Below are 22,591 nucleotides of genomic sequence, written 5' to 3'. Positions count from 1 at the left end.
AAGCAGTAACAGCCATAAAAAGTGTCAAACAAGCTATCTAAACACGTTTAAATCATTAGGAGAATTTGTAAACCCCTACTTGAAATTGCACTGTAATTAAATGTTATTAAGCAGTCTCTTTCTGATTGTGCTGCATTGTATTCATGAGGAAATATCCTTGACTATTTAAAGACGTCAGTAAACAACATTTAGACGTGGTGTGTGGTCTTCAATTCAGTGGCCTGATCTCCTCTACGTGTACAAGTACGTACTGAAACGTACGAGATGCTGAGATATTGCACTAATTTCGGTTTTGACTGAGTTTCGTATGTGTCTGTCACAAAATCGTCAGACTTTGTTTGAATCGTCTATGTGTGAATAACCCTGCAGAGGTTTCAGAAGCTCTTTCGTGTGCTAAAATCTAAGCAGAGGTTTGGTACCGTTTCAGGTCAAATAATGTGTTCACGGAAACAACATTTCCTCATCAGTGTGATCAGTCTTCATGGCTGGAAGGTTTGTATAAGCCTATCAAGGCGAGTGCTCCATCAAGACTTTGTCAATATTTGCCGGTCGCCCTGTGGTTCCACTAAGTGACCATCATGCAATCAGCTCAAACTCAGCATTTGTAAAGTGCTGCTTCAGAGCAAGACGAGCAGAGGGGGTAGGAAGTCATTTCCCGCCGGCTTGTCTGTGGTCTGTGTTTGTCAGTTGATTTGAAGCTGCTCCACCGACATGCTGTGACAGGAAAGGAATTAACTCAGCGAGGAGACAAAATAAAAGAAAAAGGCCTCAAAGGAAGATGATGTTAAAAACTCTTAAATGTGTAATGCACATTGGAAGCCACTGCAGGCCATTAAACTCTGACACACTGCGACGCTCAGAAGCTGGGAGTAATTCAACATTTGGCGAGTACTATCAGCCTTTTGCAGCAGTTCAATCCTAACACTGAGCGTAGTTCAGTTCGTACTAATGTGAGAAACTGTTTCTCTGAATGGTTCAGATCGCCTGATAAGCAAAACTGGTGTCTGTTTACTGCAAAGTAAGAGGTCCAGATTTGTGCATTGTGCCTGTGTTTTGGCCCGGGCCAAACCGCCTCTCAGGAGTGTCCGCAATCAAAGGATTTCCAGGTCTCAACTATCTGATTCACAGGCTGCAGTCACGGCACTGGCCAGGTTACTGGACCAAACCTGCACGGTGTGAAAAAGCTTTTTGGTGCATCACCATAACCATGACAAAGTATGGCAGAAGGCATCAACATGATGTCATATATGTGTTTTATATTTATGTCAAGTAGTTTTAAAGTAGTGCTTTGTTGCAGTAAAAAAAAAAAAAAACATGAAGTAAATGAATTGAAATTGTTCTAACAGTTACACAGTTAACAGTGTGAATGTTAATTTCGTAGACCAAATGTCATCTCCTCTTGCCAACTATGAATAAGAGAAAACAAAAGTTGTTGACAATTTAAGTGGAAAAAAACAGTAAGTGCATGTGATATAACTGTTGTTTCAAAGGTCAAACTTTATTGCTAAAAATGGTCTGTAAACTAAATCTTTCTAGGTTTTGTCTCACAGTACATCCTGATCAAATGAAAGAGCCCCTGAAAGGTCAGATGTACAGCTGATGCAGAGCAGCAGTGCTTCAGCTCTGACATGTCATGCTGTCAGAGATGCTCCTGTTCAAAGACGCCACCATTTGTTGTGTCGTTGACGGTGGTGGAAGACCTGATCATTTACTAAACTAACCCCAATACACATAATGCACTTCCGTAAAAGTCTAGAAGTATTATCCACTAAATGTACTCACAGTATGAAAAGTCAGAGCACTCTTATGATTATGCAGAATGACCCCTGCCCTTATTATGGATGCATTCACATTGAAATGGCAGATTCACGTTACAGTTTGTCGAGGTGGAGCTAACTCTAAATGCTTCTTTTACTGCTGCTCAGTTAAATCTCTAAAAGTGTGTGACAGAATATATTATGATCAAATGTTTTGTCTGTAAAATCTCAATCTGTAAAGAAAGCAGTGACAGCTGTAAAATGAATGTAGTGAAGTAAAAAGTAGATGTATTTCCCCAGATGTAGCGGTGCATAGAGTAGGTGTAGTACCTGAAAACTGAAGCCTGTGTGACTGTAGTATATGAGTATTACAGTATTACTGGGGCAGTTTCTACAACTGATTCCTGGTATTAGACATTTGTATAGAAATGCAGATGTTTAAACTACAGAATCACACATGTGCACCTCACTGAAGAGCAGGCTGACACTCGGAATAAATTACTGATGACCTCATGAGAGCAGACCCTTGTCTGACAGGGTCCCCCAGAGTCCACTTTGGAAAACAACTGGGTTTTTGGCACCTCTGCCGGACCGTCCCGCCGTGTTTTCCCCAAAGCGAGCCGCGTCCTCACCTCCAGCCGAGGGCGCATCTTCAAAGCGGGGGCCTGCGCTGCAGCAGGGGGCGGAGCCTGCGGGGACTCAAGACGCACAGCCTATCATAAAGTTTGTCACTCCTGTGAATGCTGCTTACCTGTGCGCCAAAACGCCGATAATTCCTCACCTGGAGCGTCTGCGATGGAGAAAATCAGATGAGATATGATGAGGATATTTTTTTTCTGTGCACTTTTTTCGACGAAAAGCAGCAGCAGAGCTGAGCCGACGCTAAGTTTCTCCAACCAAGGTGCTTTTATTCCAAAAAGAAAATAACAACAGCGGCAGCTCAACAGGTAAATCAGGAATTTGCTATTGCTACGATCTAATGTAAGCCTTTACCTATCTGTTTGTATGATCTGGATTATCATGACCTGATCTTCCTTATCACTACAACTAACTATGCTATTTTAACCGCTTATTAAACCGGAGGCACGTCCTGCGGGCTTCAACATATCACACAAGAGAAAATCAAGAATCATTTCACACTGGAAGCAGAAAGTACAACATACGTACTTAAACTCCTTTGACTTGAGACTTGAGACCCAAACTAAAAATACATCAGTCTCCCACTGAGGAGACCTGCAACCCAACCTGAACTGATTTTAACAGGTTAACTTTGAGTTTGGAGATGTAGTTAAAGCGTTCATGTGGTTCAGAGTGTCCAGTATTGGCTGCCTAAAACATGAGAATATACAGAAAACAAGAATATAAAGTCCTGGTTTTCAGGTTTAAAGTCATCAAAGTGTGGATTATATTTTACTGATCTGTAGGTGTGGAGGGTCAGTTTCAATGGACTGTAGCCTGGTGTGTCATGGACTCACATAAAAAATGATGATGCAGATTTTCCATTTTAAACTCTTAGTTTAAATAATGTTTCACAAGCAAATGGTGGGGAATCACACCAGTGTCATACTTATGAAAGAGGAATCAAATCTGTGCATTAATGCTCTTGAGAAAATTTTCCACCATTCATTTTTGCTGGTATTTTTTAATTCGGGTCTAAAGTCATTATTGCTCCTCTTTTCTTCCTGCTGCAAAAATATTTATTCAGGTTATTTAAAGTTGACTACTATAATTTTTTCACGCTCCATGTGGGAACAGTCCTCAGGGACCCTGTGAAACTGAGCAAACTGGAGAATAATGTGAGATTTTAATTGCGAGAATGTACAATAAATGACAAATATGTGATCTACACTAAATTCAAGAGAGGAAGAATAGTTTGACTTGAGATTCAGAGATTAATTATTTATGACAAATCATTTATTTAAGAAAAGTAGCAATACCACACAGTATCATACAAGTCATTCACAATTTCACCAAGTATATAAGTATCAAAAATAAAAGTACCAAAACATAGAGTGGCCCCTGACAGTGTTACAGGATCATTATTATTGCTGTTTTAATATAATAATATTAACTGGTACGGCAGTCTTGTAACTGATTAAAGTATTTATATACTGCTTGGCAGGTTAATCTAAAACAATGCATCATTTATAAACTGATCACGTATTTTGTATGTAAATTTTAAATCAGAAAAAGCTGCTACGTTGCATATATACTGTATAAAGTAGTGCAAAATTGGACATTCTCAAAGTTCAAGGACCTCCAAAAATGTAACTTAAGTATTTAAGTAACTGATCTTAACAACTTTCCACCACCATATATATGTATCTTGACAATTGTTACAGTAAATCAAATGTAAATTTTACCCAACTGTTTTATGTAATACTGATGTACTATTTTGTACGTCTTATTTAGAATAACAACCTGTCTGTATGCTTGGTATTTAATCTCTTTGTCCATTAAAACATAAATACTAAAACAGCATAAACGAGCACATGAAATTGTGTTCAGAGAAATGTCTGTTGCAGAACAGCGTGTGTTTTTCACACTCGTTTGCTTTTTTTATTAGAAACCTTGATAGAGAATATGCTTCTGTACAGTGGCTGGGAACGGTGGCCCCTCTACCTTTGTAAATCAAATGTCTGATGAGACAGTTTTCTGGTTGCACGGAGTCCACTCAGAAGGAAAACTGCTGTTAAAACTACAGGCACAAGAACAGCTGCAGATATTGTGGTAATATATGCAACATTTTACGCAACTGTGTATGAATCAGTGTCACACCGACGGCCCTAAATCACTGAGGATGTCAAGCTGTCATCCGTATCTAAACTATCTCTGCACTTAATCACACAGTTAAAACACAGAGGAACCGATTAGCTGGGAGTAGCCCTCCATCTGGAACTCTGTATGTCACTAACATCGTCCTTCACTTAGCTGTGCAAATTCAATTTACTTTAATAATTGATTGTCAGTTATGGCATTTTATACATTCTAAAATGAAGTCAGTTTCATTTGTCCCTATTATTGCACCCACCAGATTTTTTACAGATCTGTGGTCAGACTTTGGCCCTCACATCAGTTCTCTGTGGTTTTTTATAGTTTTTATGCAGATGTTAAGCATTTTCCCTACATGTGAGCACGAAGCAAAGGTCACAAAATGTTGATTTGAACAGAAAAGTGTTTGAAGCTCGTCGTGGTACGCTCTTCTGACAACTGACCTGACCCCTACTGAATCGGTGTTGTCCTCTCTATCCATCTTGTCCTCCAGCAGGTTAAATCAAACAACCTGTAGATGCCATTAAACCCAAACAGCTTTGTTTGGAGTGTCCACTGACAGCAAGCGTCACTGTTTTAGCTGTCTCATCCCACACCTTTTCTCTGTGTGGGATGAGATAGAACGGGAGACTTGTGGTGGATAGAATGAGGATTCAGCTGGGCTCGTAACTTATGCTGGAAAAGGACTTCAAAATGCAACAGTGTACACTAGCACATTAGCAGGTTAGCAGTCTGAAAATGCAGGAAAGCCTAATCATTCAGCTCTCAAAACACTGGTTTGCACAAAAATAGCAAAAATGTTTGGTCAGACTCAGGAACACTGCACTCATATTGTAGACACTCCCTCTCTGTGCCTCTTCCCGATGGCAGACTTGTAAACCGGGGGCTGTGCTGGGTCTTGGTCGGGCAGGTTTTATGACCAGAGCTCTGTCATTGCTCCGTACCATCCTCCTCCTCCCCCCGGGCTGCCGCCCCCCTTGGGGCCCACCTTATGCCAGCTGTTTCCTTCAGGAGCTCTTCACGCTCCCAGCACTTTGACGAACGGAGGAGGATGCTGCTGTCATTTGTTTACGGTCATGTCAGTAAGAGCGGGGCTGGGGGGGGGGGGGGGGGTTCAGCCGTGCGTCTGAGTAACATTCCCAAAAAATTACAGAGCAGCTCTGGCTCCAGGCCGAGATGACATAAATCAGCTTGACCTTTAAGACAGGACCTTTCATTAGGGAATTCCAAACTAATTGCTTTACGATTTCATTGCGACTAGAAAGCATCTCTGAGAGGGTTTGACTGAACCTTTAAGAAGGAAGTGTAATTCTTTTGGTATGACCGTATTGACTCAACAAATTGAGATCCATTGTCAGTCAGAGTGACACCACCTGTGGGCTGAACCACGTGCTTGCTCCACCTGTCTCTAGTGGATCTGCATATCAGACATGCATGTCTTCCACTGGAGCTTGACCTCTGGTCTCAGGGCGACCTTGTGCATTTTGCCAAGTTAGATATGGTATCACAGAGAGTGATCTCAGTACTAAGATTTCAGCCTCAAAAGCTTCAGACTACTTTACTGTTTCCTGCTGTAAAGATAATTGTAGATGTTCCAGGATGGGGGTGTGGTGGAAGCCAGCAAGATTGTTTGGGGCTAAGACATGTTTCGAGCCAAGCACAAACCTTGCAGCCTGCTAGCCTCTTGTAATAAATTTCAACACACTCGTTCAACTTTAACAGGCTTCGTGTCACCTTTGGAAATCAGAGCCCCTCCCACTGCTGACTGACACTTTTGAGGTGTGCACAAGTGTACATACGTGGAGTGTGTAGGAGACAGGATGCTGTTTCGGAGCGTGTGCCTGTAATTGCATACATAAAGTAATTGTTCTCATGTTATTGTTGGACTCCCATTCTCAGGCTCCTGAATCAGTCTGCAACTGTTGATGCTTTCTGCCGCCAGTGTGTAAGAGGCCGGGTGTTTTACGGGCCTCCTTTTGCAACTTGCCTGGAGGGCTGTTGTTGTAAATCATGTGTGATTTATAAAAAACAGGTTCTCCTGTCTGCCAGGTTTCATCTCCACAAACCTCAGAGACGCACAAATAGACTTTGGCCTGCAGCCATACCTCCCTGGAACTTCTTCCTTTACCAAACTGTTCTCCTGTCAACACTCCCCTTCACTCTCGTCCCTCCCCCCGCTGCTGCCTCTGCACAGGGCCGATGATGTTGTTTTCTTTGCGCTTGTCTTTGACTGTCCTCCATGGGAAGTACCTGGCAGCGGATGCATGTGGCAGGCTTCTGCCTGGACACGTCTGTCTCCCCCTCTCTTCTGTCTCCACGGCCACGCAGCGTGAGAACTGCAGTATCCATGGTGATGAAGGAGGTGTGCTTGGGGTTGGTTATTTAAATGTTGTAGACAGGAGGATTTAGGCCCGAGTGTCTGCACTTCTGATGCTCAGAAACATTAGATCAGCAGAAGCTGAGTAATTTCAAAGCCTGGAAAAAATGACCTCAGGACTTGTCAAAGTCACTGCATGTGGTTTAATGAAGTCATTGACAAAATGCAGCTGAGTGACAAAAGGCTGAGTTGACGCCAGTGATAACACATAACACTGTCTGTTCTGTCTTTCTGCAGTTTTTTTCAATGCATCGCCATCCCATCATGTGGTAATATTCTCAGCGTCACCCAAAAGATAGTGAACAACACTTTCATCAACAGTCTTGCACCTGCACCAGCTGCTCACATGGCCCACCCTTACGAGCCTTGGCTACGGACAGCACCACCTAGTGGCAGCTCAGAAGACATGAACATCCCCTCCTGGTGGGACCTCCACAGGGACGTCCAACCCGGGAGCTGGATAGACCTGCAGACGGGGCAGGGTGTCGGCTTGCCTTCGGTGAGTCCAGGGAGCTCCATGGGGTTGCAGTCCTCTTTAGGCCCTTACGGCTCTGACCCTCAGCTGTGCACCCTGCCTCCAGCTCAGCATGCTCCAGCCTCGCACTCGTCCCACCTCTTCCCCCAGGACGGCTTCAAAATGGAGCCGCTGGCCCCTGAGATGCTGCAGCAGGGAGAACCGTTCTCCCTGGAGGAACCACAGGAGAACGTTGTCTCAGCTCGCCCCAAGCCCCAGCGCCGCTCCTCCTCCAGAGGTGCTGGCCAGGCTGTGTGTCGCTGCCCTAACTGCGTCCATGCTGAACAGCTGGGCCAAAGCACCGACGACAGCAGGAGGAAGCACATGCACAACTGCCACATCCCTGGCTGTGGCAAAGCCTACGCCAAGACCTCCCACCTGAAGGCTCACCTACGATGGCACAGCGGGGACCGGCCATTTGTCTGCAACTGGCTCTTCTGTGGCAAGAGATTCACACGCTCTGATGAACTGCAGCGCCACCTACAGACACACACTGGCGCTAAGAAGTTCAGCTGCGCACTATGTCCGAGGGTGTTCATGCGCAATGACCACCTGGCCAAGCACATGCGCACACACGAGTCACCACCAGGACATGGGGAGGAGAGGGTAAATGGAGACGGGAGGATGGATAAGGGCTTTGATGCACCTACGCCTCCTCAGTCGTCCTCAAATGTGTCTGCGTCTGACACCGCAGAGCCTCCGCTGAAGCTGAAATGTGAGACAGACCCCTCAGTCTCCAGCGTGACAGGACAGTCCGGCTAATTTCATCACTTTTGGAAGAATCTTTTACAGTTAAAGGTTAACCATTTGTTCCCCTCCCTGCCACAGAGGTGTCATAGATTTACGATAGAATAGAGAAGAAAAAAAATTCAGACAAGCTCATACCGATCAAAGTCGGATGGAACAGAAAATGTTGTCTGTGGTCCTGTGAATTTATCAACAGGGATAACGCAGTGATAATCTAAATGCACACAGAGAAAAAAAATCTGTGCTGTAGCTAGAACCTTCCCTGTATACTAAAAGTGAAAGGTGGCTAAGGAGGCAACCAAGCTGAAGCTGCAGCTCGTTGCTGAACTTCCATTGCTGCTAGAGCCACCACTACCAGCAGACCAGAGACTGGGATGAGATCAACTGAAGGTGGCGTGTTAACTTGTTTACAATGAAATGAATCAAATGTGTTGCTGGAAGAGTTGGAGACTTGTTTGACTTACAATTTAATTTACCAACTTCAAAGGCAGCATAAGCGGAGAAAGGAGACGGTGATATTTTGTTTTTGTTTCAGACTGCGGTAGTTGTGATAAAACACTGGAGTATAATGCAGCATTTGCCAGTGGTCATTTGGATGGCTGACAGTTCATGCCACAAAACTGGTTGTGTGTGTATGTTGGTATATAAGTAATTAAAATGGTTCATAAACAAAATGAAAGTCCAGCAGCCATTAATGCATTGTCATGGCAGCATGCTGTAATGTTGATGTAATGCTGAAACAATAATATAATATAATGTAAAATGATATGATATAATATATTATATAAAAAAGGAGTTCCATGCACTTCAAAGGCTACTATTTAGTAAAAATAGTGTAATTTCTGTCACCACCATCATTTTGATGGCAAACCACTCATTAATGAGAATGATCGTACAGTAGAAGAATGTGAACACTGATTCAGGTTACTAGGTGGATAGAAATAATGCAAACAACCGATGAAAAAGATAAACTCACAAATCACGGTTAATTGAATCGGCCAGAGCCGCAGAGGACAGTGACACCCTCCATTCTTGTCAGGTAAGAACAAGAAGATAAAGTTGAGCACCATGATCACCAAAGCTGGACATGGAGGGAAAATGCTGCCTGGTCAAATAAATCCTGGTTTCTGGGACAACATGCTCATGACAGTGATCATATTTGGTAAAAACCTCACTCCACAGATCCACCGTGTCAACACTACAGGCTGCTGGTACTGAATTAAACTTCCAGAAACACAGTTTACTCCCATGGCCTGTATAGTCCCAAGATTTAAAGCTGCAGTGATCAAATTACTCGCTTGTAGTGATGAAACACAGAATTGACACTGAACTCTGCAGCTCCCCACAGTTTCTGGGTCTGAAAAGTGAAGCCAATGCAGAAGTACCTTCATTCTTTCTAATGACCAGCAGGGGGCAACACCACTGGATGCTAAAATAAATCAGATTACCAAGTCGCTACCACAGCATATCCTTAGGTTTTCAGGCAGATCCAATCAAGATAAGATAGAGGCGTAGCAATGCGTATCCTCCACTCTCCCATCCAAATATGCTCACTTGAGGCTCCAAAAAAACAAGATGGCGTAGGCTAAAATGCCAAACTCAAGGCAGCAGAACAGTAGTCCACAAACCAATGGGAGACATCATGGTGGCTTCGTCCACTATTTATTACACAGTTGATGATTTGAGCTCATTATTTTGGATTTCTGGCCCACAGCTGTTATGGTTCAGTCTCATTCTCAGCAGCAGGCTGCTGTTTTCAGCAAAAACATTCTGATAAAGCTTCTGTTGGCTGATCGCTCAGCACCAAATGTCAGAACAACAAAAATAGCTAGGCTCCCATCTAGTGATCATCGAGGAGCAGACCAAACCATGCTAAAAGGAGAGCAAATGTTATATTTGTCAAGGGGCCAGAAACACAACTTTGCCATAATGTTGCTGATATGTTAATGTTGTACACCTTGTTCTGCTGGTGGCCAAAAAAAAAAAATGAATTGATGCTGCTTTTCATATCATAAACATGCAACAGAAAATCTTGAAAGAACTTACCTTGAATTCATGCCTCAAAAGGTTCAGGCGGTGGCGGAAGCAGAAGGCTGTCCTACCAATACCATCCAGGTGTCCCTCATTGAAGGGGTTTATACAATTCTTCCAAATATCATCAGCTTGATTGCCATTTGCATGTCGGATCAAGCTTTACTCAAAATCATCAACAAAGAATGTTGAAGGGCTCATCTCTCAACACATTTTATTAACAGCTGTTGGTGTGCCTGTTCGCTGACACTGACAAATTGTTTAGCAAGACTCTGTTTGAAACATTGCAAGGAATTGACTCTGAATTAGCATGCAGAGAAAGGCTGTTTAGTAGTCTAGTGAATGAAATAAAATGCAGTTGGAACACCATGCGCATCAGATAATGTTACTTGTTCTGAATAGTTAACTTTCATAATCAATATTTTGTGATCAATAGTTCTGTAGCGAGCAGTGTGAGCATCTTTACAGTTTAAAACACTATTAGGATGTATGTAAACCATCACAGACATTAGGCTGAGATTTCTATATATAGGGAGCTTGCATTATTGGAGGCTCATAATTGCTGTATTTATGTATAGAAGACAAAAAATGGAAGACATTACTTAAACATTAGTCAATTATTGTGTATTGACTATTATTATTATTATTATTATTTTGTGTTGATGTTATTATAGATAGTCTCATATGTTGGTCAGTAGAACAAGATGGACAGCTTTTTTTAAATTGGTTGCTGTAGTAAATGTTTTAGTTGACTGTAATGACATAGGTTCTAAAACTTTTAATAAGTTAAATGTCATGGTGTAATAACTTGTATTTAATCTATTATTGTCCTTTATTAAATAAAAAAATATATATTCTGTGCCCATGTTGAACCATTATTTACCAAAGACAGGTGTGCTTATTATGAATTACTCTTTGCAGTTTTATTTTCATGCAAATACAACAGACACAATAATAATTATTATTATTATTATTGTTGTTGTTGTTATTATTATTATTATTATTAGTAGTAGTAGTAATTTTAATAGCCACAGTAGTAGTAGTAGTTGAGGTTAATTGGATATTTTTAAGGCAATTAGACTTAGTAGTGTATCAAAGTTAGACCAGCAGTTCCCAACCCATGGGACTCCGTTTCAAGAGATCCAGGAATCACAAGTTAAAGATAATTCATTGAGTGGAAAACAGATCAAAAGGCCAACTCAAAGACAAATATGGCATATATACCAGGGTGATGCAGTGTCACTAAACCCCAAATCAGATCATCAAGAATGGATATGGATACAGGTTCAGAAGTTACCATCAGCAACCTCCTACACATGGATGACATAAAGCTGGATGCCAGGAATGAGTGAGACACTGACTCACTGATCCGCCTTACCAGGAGCCACAGCAACGACATCAGGATGTCATTCGGTCTGCGGTTGAATGGAGGCAAAAAGAGGAGAGGTAGTGAGGACTGAAGGGATTAAATTACCAGAGGCCATGATAGTGCTGCATTCACATGGATTCAGGCAAACGGTAGACGGCAAACTGAATATCATTTCAGTGGATGACAGCAGGATAATAAAGTGAGGCCCGCAGAGACTACTAACAACAGTGATGGTAGAAATTCTCAGTCACAGTTAAAATATTCCGACTTTGCCTTCCTCCACGATGGAATTTACAGCCAGATGGTACGTAGCTCCCTCACACAAGGTGAAAACATCTGCAATCTGAACATCAAGGAGTTCATAATTTTGTAGGCTTTTGTCTTTTTTGTTGTTGTCTCATCTCTTTTTCAGACAAACATGAATGAGGGATACACCAAGTGCGCTTCTCCTTTTACTATCCACGTTAGAAATGAATGAAGAGACCTTATGTGTTTCAAAGAATTTAACTTTAATTTTAAGCTTGTAATAGAATATCGAGAGACAGCTGCATTTTATAGCTTCATGAATTTGACATTAAATACACACATGAAATAAAATATTAGAAACTAAATAGATGTATCTAATATATTTTATTCTATTCTTTGTAAACAATACAACATCACTATAGCAACATATTGTCATGTTTGTCTCGTTTTGACGTTCTGCCATTCCATCGGTCCAGACAGTGTTGTCTGTCTATCGTCTGTCTGAATCCACAAGAGCGCAGCATAACAGACATGCAGAACAGTGTGTGTGTGTGTGTATATACACAGTATATTTGTATATACAGATATACACATATACGTATATACGTGTGTGTGTGTATACACATATATACAGTATATTTGATGTTGATGATGCTTCAGCCAGAAGCAGAGACAAGCAGAGACTCAAGCACAGACCTTCTTCAAGATCAACAATAATAGTAAAACACAAGTGCTGGTATGTTATATAAGCCACATCCCAGTAGCATAATAATCATGTTCAGTGAACCGAAACACTTTAAAAACAGTGACAGGAACAACAGCCAATCAGATCACTTTGAATAAAGTGACAGGAAGCATTATGTCTCACATCAGATATAGGGATTTCATTTTCAATTAAAACTTTGTGGTTAAGTACAGTCAAATAAATGTTAAAAATACATACAGAATGGATGCTTCTGCAGGCACTAAAAGGCCGTCAGAGGTTCACCACCTCTGGTGGGACACGCTGGAAGTACAGTGCAGTATTTGAATTATTGGCAATGCAGCAGCACAGCCTACATTGTATTAACACTGGTTAGCTATCAGAAATGAACATATATTATTTCATCACTATTTTGTCACAATATAGGCCTACATTGTAGGCCCCTCCCCCAGTAATGTTTTGATATTACAAGTATTTTATAGTTCCATATAGTCCATTTCAGTTTTATTCTTCTCATATTACAGACTTCCTTCTCTTATTTTCTTGATGTTGATGCAAAAATGATGGATCCAAGGGTACACTCGTTCATGCAGATGCCTGACAATTTCATTGTAGGCCAACTGAAGGTATAGTGCTATTATGTTATGAACTACTAATGTGATTTACAGGATCTTTGGAGGTAAGCATATGTAATTTTATATAATGTATATTTACTATTGCCAGTAGATGTGAGTACAAAATTACACAAAGTGTCCTGAGTAGCTGATTTTTTAATTACTGAAAACTTTGTTTGAAAACTACAAACAAATAAGGTAATGACCGAATAAGTTATATCAAACAAACATACTGTGTTCACTTACAAGCTAAACAATAAAGAATAATAGCACAACTATTTAAGGAACATAAGTTATACCATCAAAGATATTATGACAAAAGTATTAAGAGTAATTATCAAAATCAACCTGAAAATGCTGTAATTATGAGGACTGTAATTATGAGGACTCTGTTATAAACTTGCATTTATTTAGGTTTTGCTGTTGTGATATTTGAAAAACCAGAAAAGGTTGGGAACAGCATTACTAGCAACACTGGCACAAGGGTCTGTCTATCACACTGTTATTTATATGCATGCATTTAATGCATATAATTTTAATGGGTTCCTCATTGTGATATACAGTGCACAATGTTGACCCTGACTCCCTTAGCTGTGTGTGGACACTACCTGACCAACAAACCGATGAGACAGATGCTACAGTCAAGCTGAAATCGGAATTGGGTTTAGGGTCAGGGTTTAGGGTCAGTTCAACATTTTTAGCATCACTAGTTAACTAGTAAGGTCAAAGAAGACCCTAACTAGTCAGTTTTTTTGCTTAACATGACAAGCTGGGACGGCAATACTAGTAAGTTGGAACTAGTTGGAGCTGGAAGAGCTCAGACGTCATCAGGTCAAAAGGGTTTTGCCCGGATGATGGGGGCTACTGGAACTCTTGGAATGCTACCACACAAGTAGCCCTGAAGAGAGGGGGTACATGAAGAGCATGTGGGTCAACATGGTGCTCCAGTATCTTGACATGCAATTCATCCAGCTGCTGTTGAGATATTCAACATCCTCAATTCATCCAGCTGCTGTTGAGATTTTCAACATCCTCTTTAAGATCAGCACTCCTCTCGTTAACAGTCTTCTTATAGTTGTAATTAATGTCGAGGTGAGGAAGCATTTGGTCAATCCATATGCTCTTCATATACTCCCTCTCTCCACGGTTGCTTGTCTGGTGGCATTTCAAGGGTTGCAGGTTTTCTCCTCCAATTCAGTTGTAGGTTGATGCAGATTTTATTGCTCAGGTCCCCGTGACTGGGACTCGAACCGGCGTTCTTCTATTCCAAGGGAATAAGCCTTAACCACCAGCCTACCCAGGTACACAATGGAAAGTCAAATATATGTGTGTATATGTCTCTCTTTGTATGTGAGTCATAATTATTAGTAAGAACTAGTTTTTCCAACCTTTTGTCTTACAGCTTTAACTTATGAAATATTGGATGTGAGAAAATCCTGAAACTCCCTTGTGAGCTGCTAAGAACAAACTTCTCAGTGGTTCAATTATTAACACACAGCTGCATCAAGGCCATGATAACGTAAATTGCTTCGTTTTTAGGGGTGACAAGCCGAAATATTTTGAAAACACTGTCTAAAAAGCGTTCATTTTTATTAACTGCGACCAAAATCAGTTCAAATTCTTGCCCGACTCATATCGCTGACACTACTGTCGTTGACTTTATCACGGGTACGTGAAGGCACCTTGAGCTGGGACCGGGAAGTGAATTATACAAAGCGGAAATACATAATATACGTCACACACAAGCCTCAGAAACTCCATTTTGTAGCTACCTAGCTTTTTAGCAACTTTCGATGTCCCACCTTTTATAGCTTACAGGGCATATTTGTCTATTTCCATTCGTGTTGGACTAAAACAACGATTTTTTCAAGATGGGGGGCGGTGATTTGGTAAGTTTGAGCTACACCACAATAGGCTAGAGCATTGTGCCCAACTCCATTCAGAATATGGGAGTTTATAGATGTCCGTCGGCTTAATGATGTCTATACAGCTGTTACAACATGAGTTAACAACTACTAGGGACTGCTACGAGCCACAATTCACTTTAGCAACATTAACTTCTTATGCTTATGCTTATATTTTTAATTGTTGTCTCAATAGCTAACGTTAATGCGTTAGCTTAACTGACTGAAGATTCGATGGGAGAGTCAACAGTAAAAGTTGACATTTATAAATAATAAATAAAGGATTTCCTTGCCGAATAAACCTGAATATGTTGTGGATTTCTAGTAGATCATTATTAGTTGTATGTCTTTGGATGTTAGATCTTTACACTCATTCTGTCTACGTGACTAATTTTGGTCGACAGGGTAACGCTGTTAAACCCTTTCAAGTCAAAATAGTGCACTAAAGCTTGTACCTGGTAGTTTTCACAGATACAGTTCCTAAATGTCTTCAACCTTGTCGTCTGCCAGAACTTGAAAAAGAGCTGGCACCCCCAGACTATGAAAAACATTGAGCGCGTTTGGAAAGCTGAACAGAAACATGAGGCTGAACGCAAGAAGATTGAGGAGCTCCAGAAAGAGCTGAAAGAGGAACGAACCCGTGAAGAAATGACCAGATATGCAGAGGAAACTGGTGCCATCAAGTTAGTTCTCTGATGTTCTTTAAGGTGTTTTGTGAGTCGAGTCAGAAAAGTAGTGTGACGTCATGTTCTATCTATATTTATGATGACAGAAAGAAGGATGATCGCCTGGACTGGATGTACCAGGGCCCTGCTGGCCAGGTGTCCAGAGATGAGTATCTTATGGGACGTCCCATTGACAAGCAGATCACTGACCAATACGAGGAGCCCGAGAGTGGTCCATCGGCGGAGACGGGCCTCCTGCCTGGGTCCATCTTTAACCCCACCACTCCCGCCTCCAACCTCGACCTGGCTGCCAAGATCAGGGAAGACCCCCTATTTGAAATCAGGTTAGTAAGCCCCCTCTCTCTTGTAATTTGTTAGGGTTAGGGTGAAGGTGCAAATCATTTAATATATATTTTGTTTGTTTTCTGCAGGAAACGTGAGGAAGAAAAGAAGAGAGAAGTCTTGACTAATCCTGTGAAGATGAAGAAAATTAAAGAAATGGTAAAGTTACTGTGAAACTGTTTCGATGTATTAGTTTGTAATGGATTCATTCTGATGACCTCTTAAGATGTTGATTTGACATTTAAATAACCTTTTTAAAGATAGTGATTTATATTACATCACTGTAAAAAACCAAGTCACTCGTGTCTGACATTTCACACGTATTGATTTATTAACACGAGAGGAGCCGACTGTCAAGTATTTTTGCTTATGGTGAAACATTGGTTGGTTCTCTGACAGCTGCGCCAGAATCTCGACAAGAAAGACAAGAAGAAGAAGAGGAAGAAGGATAAAAAGGAGAAGAAAGGAGACAAAGAGAGGAGAAAGGAGAAGAAGCACAAGAGACGGAGTTTAAGTTCAAGCTCAAACGAGGAAGATGAGAAAAATCACAGGTATGTAAGGAGTTTTTGATTTGATTGTTTAAGAAGTAGTTGAAACAATGTGCTGCGTGTGATTTATATATGCTCAACCAGCAAAGCACATGGCGCACAATGCATAAATACCATGTGATCTATTTTTAGGTCACATTCACGAAATGACTCTTCTGCAGATACCAAGTTTCGTTCCCATCATCTTCCGGGCTACGGCCTACAGGTCAGTACGCAGCAGTAACTGGAATTTTATTCTATCACTCTTATCTTGCTCACACATATGATCTATTCTCCAGTTTAAATTATTAATCTGTCACTGCACCTGAACCCTTGTAAGTCCTAACAGTTAAGTCTTCCCTCTCAGCTCCCCGCCGGCAGACATCACCAGTCCTCAGCTCCCTCCAACCACTCAGGGCGCCGTGAGAGGAGCCGCTCTCGATCGCCTCACAGGAACAACAGGGAAAGCCATTCCTACTCTTCTCTTTCACACAGAGGTGACAGGAAGGTTGAACCTAGAGCTGGCAGCCCACAGAGAGAGCGCTACCACAGACAGAGGCACCCTGTGTCCAAGTAAGAGTTCACAGGGCTCCACAAAGTGTAGACACTGCACTTGTAATGATGGCTATAGTCCAAATACTAACAGATTTCTGATTTAGACAGGACCTCATTTAAGATTCATTACTTGCTTGCTTATAGAAGTGTGCCATTCATCTTCTTTCTATTTTGCGCTGCTAATGACTTAATCAGTCTTAATTTGTTTAATCTCCCCTCTGCCATGTGGCTTCCATCGTATGTCCTTGTCTTTCTCTTTTATACATATTTAGCAGTAAATCTTCTTCTTTTCTTTCTTCTAAGTGAAGACAACATGTTTCTTACTGGAAATTATTCACTAAAATCATACCTGTCAATATAGTGATAACTTCCATTTCAACAAAAAATATACTTAATACCTTTAATTAAATCTCTTCAAAGTCTTCACGACATTTGAGTCTGTACAGACATGGATGTAAAGTGTAATGTCACTGGTTGGCAGAGGCGTACAACTGCAAGGCAGTAATTCTGGTTTCTGACCAACGTAGGAAGCTCTCTACAGAAGAGCTGGAGCGCAAGAGGCAGGAGATGATGGACCAGGCCAAGCAGAGGGAGGAGGACAGGGAGAATAACGTGAAGAGATACAAGAGGCAAGATGAGCAGGAAAAGCAGCGAGAACAAAATGTTAAGCATGACCACCACGCTGGCTTCATTCAGTAAGTTTCTGAGCATCATGGACACTGAGATGATCAGTGGGTGTAACATTTATGGACACATGTATAATATTCTGTTTTAAATGCACAAATAATGTCCTCATTGTGTCTCTTCATTTTTAATCTTTCCCGCATGCTTAATGTAACCTTTCTCTCTTGCAGTAACATGAAGCTGGAGAGTGCTGCCAGCTCATCCTTAGAGGACAGAGTGAAGAGAAATATCCACTCGATTCAGAGGACGCCAGCCTCCCTGGACAACTTCATGAAGAGATGAAGACATGAGACATTTATCTTACAGATAGACTGAACTGATTGAAAAGGCTTGGCAAGAGTATGCCAGCCACTCCTTTATGTGTCTCATTAATGTATTGAGGCAGATATGGATGTACGTATTAATGCATTGAGGTTGGATGGTGTGTTGGAAGTCTGTTGTCAAATGAGGAACCACATGGCTCATGCCTACCCATGACTTTTATTTTGAAAAGCAGTTTCCACAGTGGTTTCATTTTCAGACAAATGCTAAAGGGCTGTCGTGGCTGGTCCGTTCTAGTTACTTTCCTGAACGCCAATACACCTTTAAAGTAATCTGAACTTTGTACAGTATATAGTTTTTGTTTTTACACTATAATGGGACCGCTTTTATTCCCAAAGTTTTTGTAATATATGTTTGTTATTTAGTGCACACCTGTGAGTAGCAACTGGAATAAAAACACATTTCCAGAACTCTATACTGTTTTTTTGTCACTGGGATACTCTGGCATTCAGGTATAATTAGATAAAACACACTTTCAACCATGGAGGATAAATATACACATCAACACCCCCATTATGAACGGAAACCCTCCGGGTCTCACACACACAGGCATCTGTTTTGTTGTCTTTGCTAAAAGGATTTATATTACTCAAAACCTGATACAACAGTGCGATGCTAGTGAATTAAGGCAATTTATTTGTACATTGACAGGACATTTAAGGGTCAGAATTTTGATAAAAACTGTCTCTTTGATAATTAATTGTTTGTTGTTTATGATGTTTGATGGTACAGTTGATCAAATAAGGATGGGCGGTTTCCCGTCTTGGCTAGCTATTTGTACTAATTGAATAAGTTTTGCAGCCGTTGGTCCAACAGCTTGAGGACAGGCCAGGCCTTATTTTAAACGTTTTAACGTTGCGCTGACTCGTTACTATCCAGTTAACAGAAGAAAAAAAAAAGACATTGAGACATGATCCAATAAAACAATCATTGGTTGCATGCCTAACCCTGTCACCCTCAGACCTGGATTGAACAGTGACAATCCAATTTAAAAGGTACATTTGAAAGAAAGCGCCTTGTTTTAATTTCACTTTAACACGCATCTAACAAACTATGCACGCACCGTGCGCCTGTGCCATGTCCTCCAATGACAGCAGCGCTTTGCACCGCGTGTGCCGTTTCTTAGCCAATTGATTTTGCCTGAAATGATGCGGTAGGGGAACCATGTTACTGTGATCTATGTGTTTCTAAATCGTGTAGTCACTGTGGGATACTAGCAGTCATTTATAAAAGCAAGGAGTTTGCAGGTTCAAGCAGTTGGGAATAGACTACAACACCGTCACCATGGTAAGAACATCATACGTTGGATCATATGTGAATGCTTTATTGGGTAAAATGGCTGAAAGGTGGTTAATAAGGATAACAGGGACAAGAGCTTGACTAAGCTAACGTTAATGTTGGTAACTCGCTGCCATCTCTTGCTAGCTCACGAAAGTTCACTGATATTCTCTGAAAATAGATTTAGCGCTAGATTTTTCTAGTAATCAAAAAATCCTTTAAGAACTTTAGATTTTAATTAGTATTTCAGCCAATGATACTGAACAACAGATGATAACAGTAGCCGGCGATAGCCGGAAAGCTACATAGTTAGCATACCCATACTAGCCACAAATAAGCTAACGTTGTACTTTATACAGTTGGGTATTATTCTGAATATAATGTTATGTTTCTGTTTTATAACCGATGTTAATTTAAGTTGTTGTAGTTCAGGTTGTGTTAACATCAGCGGAAGTTTGATCGGACATTGTCAGTTTGGTTAACGCTAACTGAAGCAGTATAGTTAGCTGTTGGATAACGCTACTGTCAGCAGCAAATTATCCAACTGTTACAATTATAACAACTCACTAGCGATGTTATTTTTTTGTAACCTAAATGCTATGCATTTAAAACAATATGACGCGTTCTAGTTCATACATTTGCATGCTGTTTATGCCCTATAACTACACTTGTTATTTCATCTGTTCATTCCAGTTTGAGGTTTTTTTTTTACTACTTCATGCTTACACATGAGGTAAAATAACCCTGATGAATTCAATGGACACATACTTTTTTCTTTTTAATGTGTGATGTCATGAACACTCTTGATTTTCTGTAATATTTTGAGGATAAGAATATACTGTAACTATAGTACTTTTTCATTATATGTTACACACTTACATATTTACTGTATCTAATAAAACATCATTAGGAGTGAAAAATGTTTGTCAAAATCTTTTTATAGACTTTACTTAAAATTACTTAATAATTAATTGATTCATCAATTAATCATTCATTTTCTGTCAGTTGACTAATAATACCATCTGTTGAGTTTCAGCTCTGACTGACTTACCTCTCCTCTCCTTCATCCAGTCTATTATGTCCTATAATGGAGGGGCCGTCATGGCCATGCGGGGTAAGAACTGTGTAGCGATCGCAGCAGACCGGAGATTTGGCATTCAGGCTCAGATGGTCACCACAGACTTCCAGAAGATCTTCCCTATGGGAGAGAGGCTGTACATTGGGCTGGCTGGACTGGCCACTGATGTTCAGACAGTGTGAGTGTGATTCACCTCCATAGCTTTCTCTCTCTCAAATTGGCAAAACAACTCTTTCACCTGGGCATGATAACATGTTTTTATTGATCACTAACTATTTTCGAGGAAACTGCAGTGTTAGTAATGCTGTTAGTCCCAGCTAGGAAATAAGTTAAATTTGCATTCTTTGTAAATGTGTTTTTGAGTAATACCAAATATAAAATGCCTTAGGGGTGATGTATAGCTGTGGTGGTAACTGGATGACTTTGTCTTGTGTGTAGAGCCCAGAGGCTTAAATTCAGATTGAACTTGTATGAGCTGAAGGAGGGTCGTCAGATTAAGCCCAAGACCTTCATGAGCATGGTGTCCAACCTGTTGTATGAAAGGAGGTGAGTGCACCAAAGTTAATTTGGACCCATTTTAGTGAGAACAAGACCCATGTCCAACTCCAGACTAATGTGTTTTAATGTGTGATCCTCTCATTAGATTTGGGCCATACTACATTGAACCTGTAATTGCCGGACTAGATCCCAAAACCCTAGAGCCCTTCATCTGCTCCTTGGATCTGATTGGCTGCCCCATGGTAACAGAAGATTTTGTTGTGAGCGGCACCTGTTCAGAGCAGATGTACGGCATGTGTGAATCTTTGTGGGAGCCAGACATGGTAAGTAGTGTGTGAAGTTTGAAGTCACTCTTTTGCCTGCAGGTTGGTTGCTGGACACCAAATGACAGTTACTACTAGTTTATTGACTTGCAAATTGATATTCCCCTACTTTTGTAAATATATGGTATTTGCAGGATCCGACATGATAAGGAGGGACCTTGTGTGTGCTTTTTATGAATGTATAGTAAATGTAGTTACTATTAACTTCCATATATGGCAAACAGATCAGACCTTTTGGGACAGAGTTACAAGATCAGAATGGTTTGTTTACACAGCCAACAACTGACAGTTTCAACTTTGGAGGAATAAAAATCTGCCACTTTGTTATTTGTGATATCTATTGTTTATGCTATTTTGTGCCATAGAGGCTAGTAGTTGAGACACTCTTTCTCTTGTACAGTATATGAGGTCTGCCAAGGTGTTGACCCTTTTGGCCACTGGTACTCTTTGGTTAAAAAGTTATGACTGTTTGAGAAATTTTTTTGATCTTGCAGGAACCGGAGGACCTGTTTGAGACCATCTCCCAAGCCATGTTGAATGCCGTTGATAGAGATGCCGTGTCTGGCATGGGAGTCGTCGTACATGTCATGTAAGGACAGTGATAACATGTACAGTATGCACAGGTTAGGGTTCGGTTGAATGACAGGTTTGCAGTGATTGACGGACTTCTCTTTTCTCTGGCAGTGAGAAAGACAAGATCACCACACGAACCCTGAAGGCCAGGATGGACTAGAGCTGCTGTTTCTCCCCACACTTCACCAACACAGATGCTTTTGTATACAAATAATAAACGATGCTTGTCCTTTCTTTTTTTTCTTATTGATATTGTTCAATAAACGAACACAGGTTTAAACAATGAACTTGACTGATGTTATTTGTAATTTGCATGTTTCCTATTGTGTGACGCCAATTCACAGGTTCTGCACCAAATCAAGATTCCTTAGAAATTCAAATTAAAGGAAGGTGACATCAGCAGGGTTGGCACGAAGAGAACCTGTTAACTCTGTTTTCCCATGTGTCATAGTGCAATTAGCACCAGACTCATGACACACTGCAAAATCCAGAAGGGGCCAGTCCGAATGTTAATTCTAAATACTGAACCCTCCAGACTAGAGGGTATTGAAATGCTTTTTTTTAGGGCTTGGGCCAAAGTTTCGCAACCTTAACCACAGTGTAGGAACTAGGGGGTGTAGATTTGAGATGTGCTTCCTAGACATGGAGGGTGCAACAAAAAAAGGTTAGAGTGCTGCATTATGAAAAACAAGGATTTAACATTTCTGGAGCTG

General features: G+C 41.0%; 3 protein-coding genes across 3 annotated transcripts; all 3 read left to right on the top strand.

The window, feature by feature from the left end:
* The first annotated feature begins 2,506 nt into the window (after window positions 1-2,506).
* sp6 (Sp6 transcription factor) lies at window positions 2,507-10,993 on the top strand. The gene is made up of 2 exons (XM_041933618.1): window positions 2,507-2,704; window positions 7,144-10,993. Exon 2 carries the CDS (start codon window positions 7,253-7,255, stop codon window positions 8,180-8,182), a length of 930 nt encoding a protein of 309 aa, XP_041789552.1. The 5' UTR covers window positions 2,507-2,704; window positions 7,144-7,252; the 3' UTR covers window positions 8,183-10,993.
* A 3,892-nt stretch (window positions 10,994-14,885) lies between these two features.
* cwc25 (CWC25 spliceosome associated protein homolog) lies at window positions 14,886-18,538 on the top strand. The gene is made up of 9 exons (XM_041933969.1): window positions 14,886-15,019; window positions 15,545-15,717; window positions 15,807-16,043; window positions 16,131-16,200; window positions 16,441-16,592; window positions 16,722-16,794; window positions 16,936-17,141; window positions 17,651-17,818; window positions 17,978-18,538. The coding sequence occupies exons 1-9, from the start codon at window positions 15,002-15,004 to the stop codon at window positions 18,087-18,089; spliced, it is 1,209 nt and encodes a 402-aa protein (XP_041789903.1). The 5' UTR covers window positions 14,886-15,001; the 3' UTR covers window positions 18,090-18,538.
* A 746-nt stretch (window positions 18,539-19,284) lies between these two features.
* Window positions 19,285-22,165, top strand: psmb3 (proteasome 20S subunit beta 3). The gene is made up of 6 exons (XM_041933427.1): window positions 19,285-19,415; window positions 20,478-20,662; window positions 20,923-21,030; window positions 21,128-21,305; window positions 21,800-21,894; window positions 21,990-22,165. Exons 1-6 carry the CDS (start codon window positions 19,413-19,415, stop codon window positions 22,036-22,038), a joined length of 618 nt encoding a protein of 205 aa, XP_041789361.1. The 5' UTR covers window positions 19,285-19,412; the 3' UTR covers window positions 22,039-22,165.
* The last annotated feature ends 426 nt before the right edge of the window (window positions 22,166-22,591 follow it).

This window comes from Chelmon rostratus, chromosome 3 (genome assembly GCF_017976325.1).
Source record: "Chelmon rostratus isolate fCheRos1 chromosome 3, fCheRos1.pri, whole genome shotgun sequence".
NCBI lineage: Eukaryota > Metazoa > Chordata > Actinopteri > Chaetodontiformes > Chaetodontidae > Chelmon > Chelmon rostratus.
Note: the sequence above shows the minus strand (reverse complement) of the source record. Positions and strands in the feature narration are given on the sequence as shown.

Excerpts from the sequence above, each read along its gene's own strand:
- sp6 (XM_041933618.1), top strand. The coding sequence starts at position 7,253 with ATGGCCCACCCTTACGAGCCTTGGCTACGGACAGCACCACCTAGTGGC.
- cwc25 (XM_041933969.1), top strand. Across the intron at positions 16,593-16,721 it reads GAAGATGAGAAAAATCACAG|GTCACATTCACGAAATGACT; the intron begins GTATGTAAGGAG and ends ATCTATTTTTAG. Across the intron at positions 17,819-17,977 it reads CACCACGCTGGCTTCATTCA|TAACATGAAGCTGGAGAGTG; the intron begins GTAAGTTTCTGA and ends TCTCTCTTGCAG.
- psmb3 (XM_041933427.1), top strand. Across the intron at positions 20,663-20,922 it reads GCCACTGATGTTCAGACAGT|AGCCCAGAGGCTTAAATTCA; the intron begins GTGAGTGTGATT and ends TCTTGTGTGTAG. Across the intron at positions 21,031-21,127 it reads AACCTGTTGTATGAAAGGAG|ATTTGGGCCATACTACATTG; the intron begins GTGAGTGCACCA and ends TCCTCTCATTAG.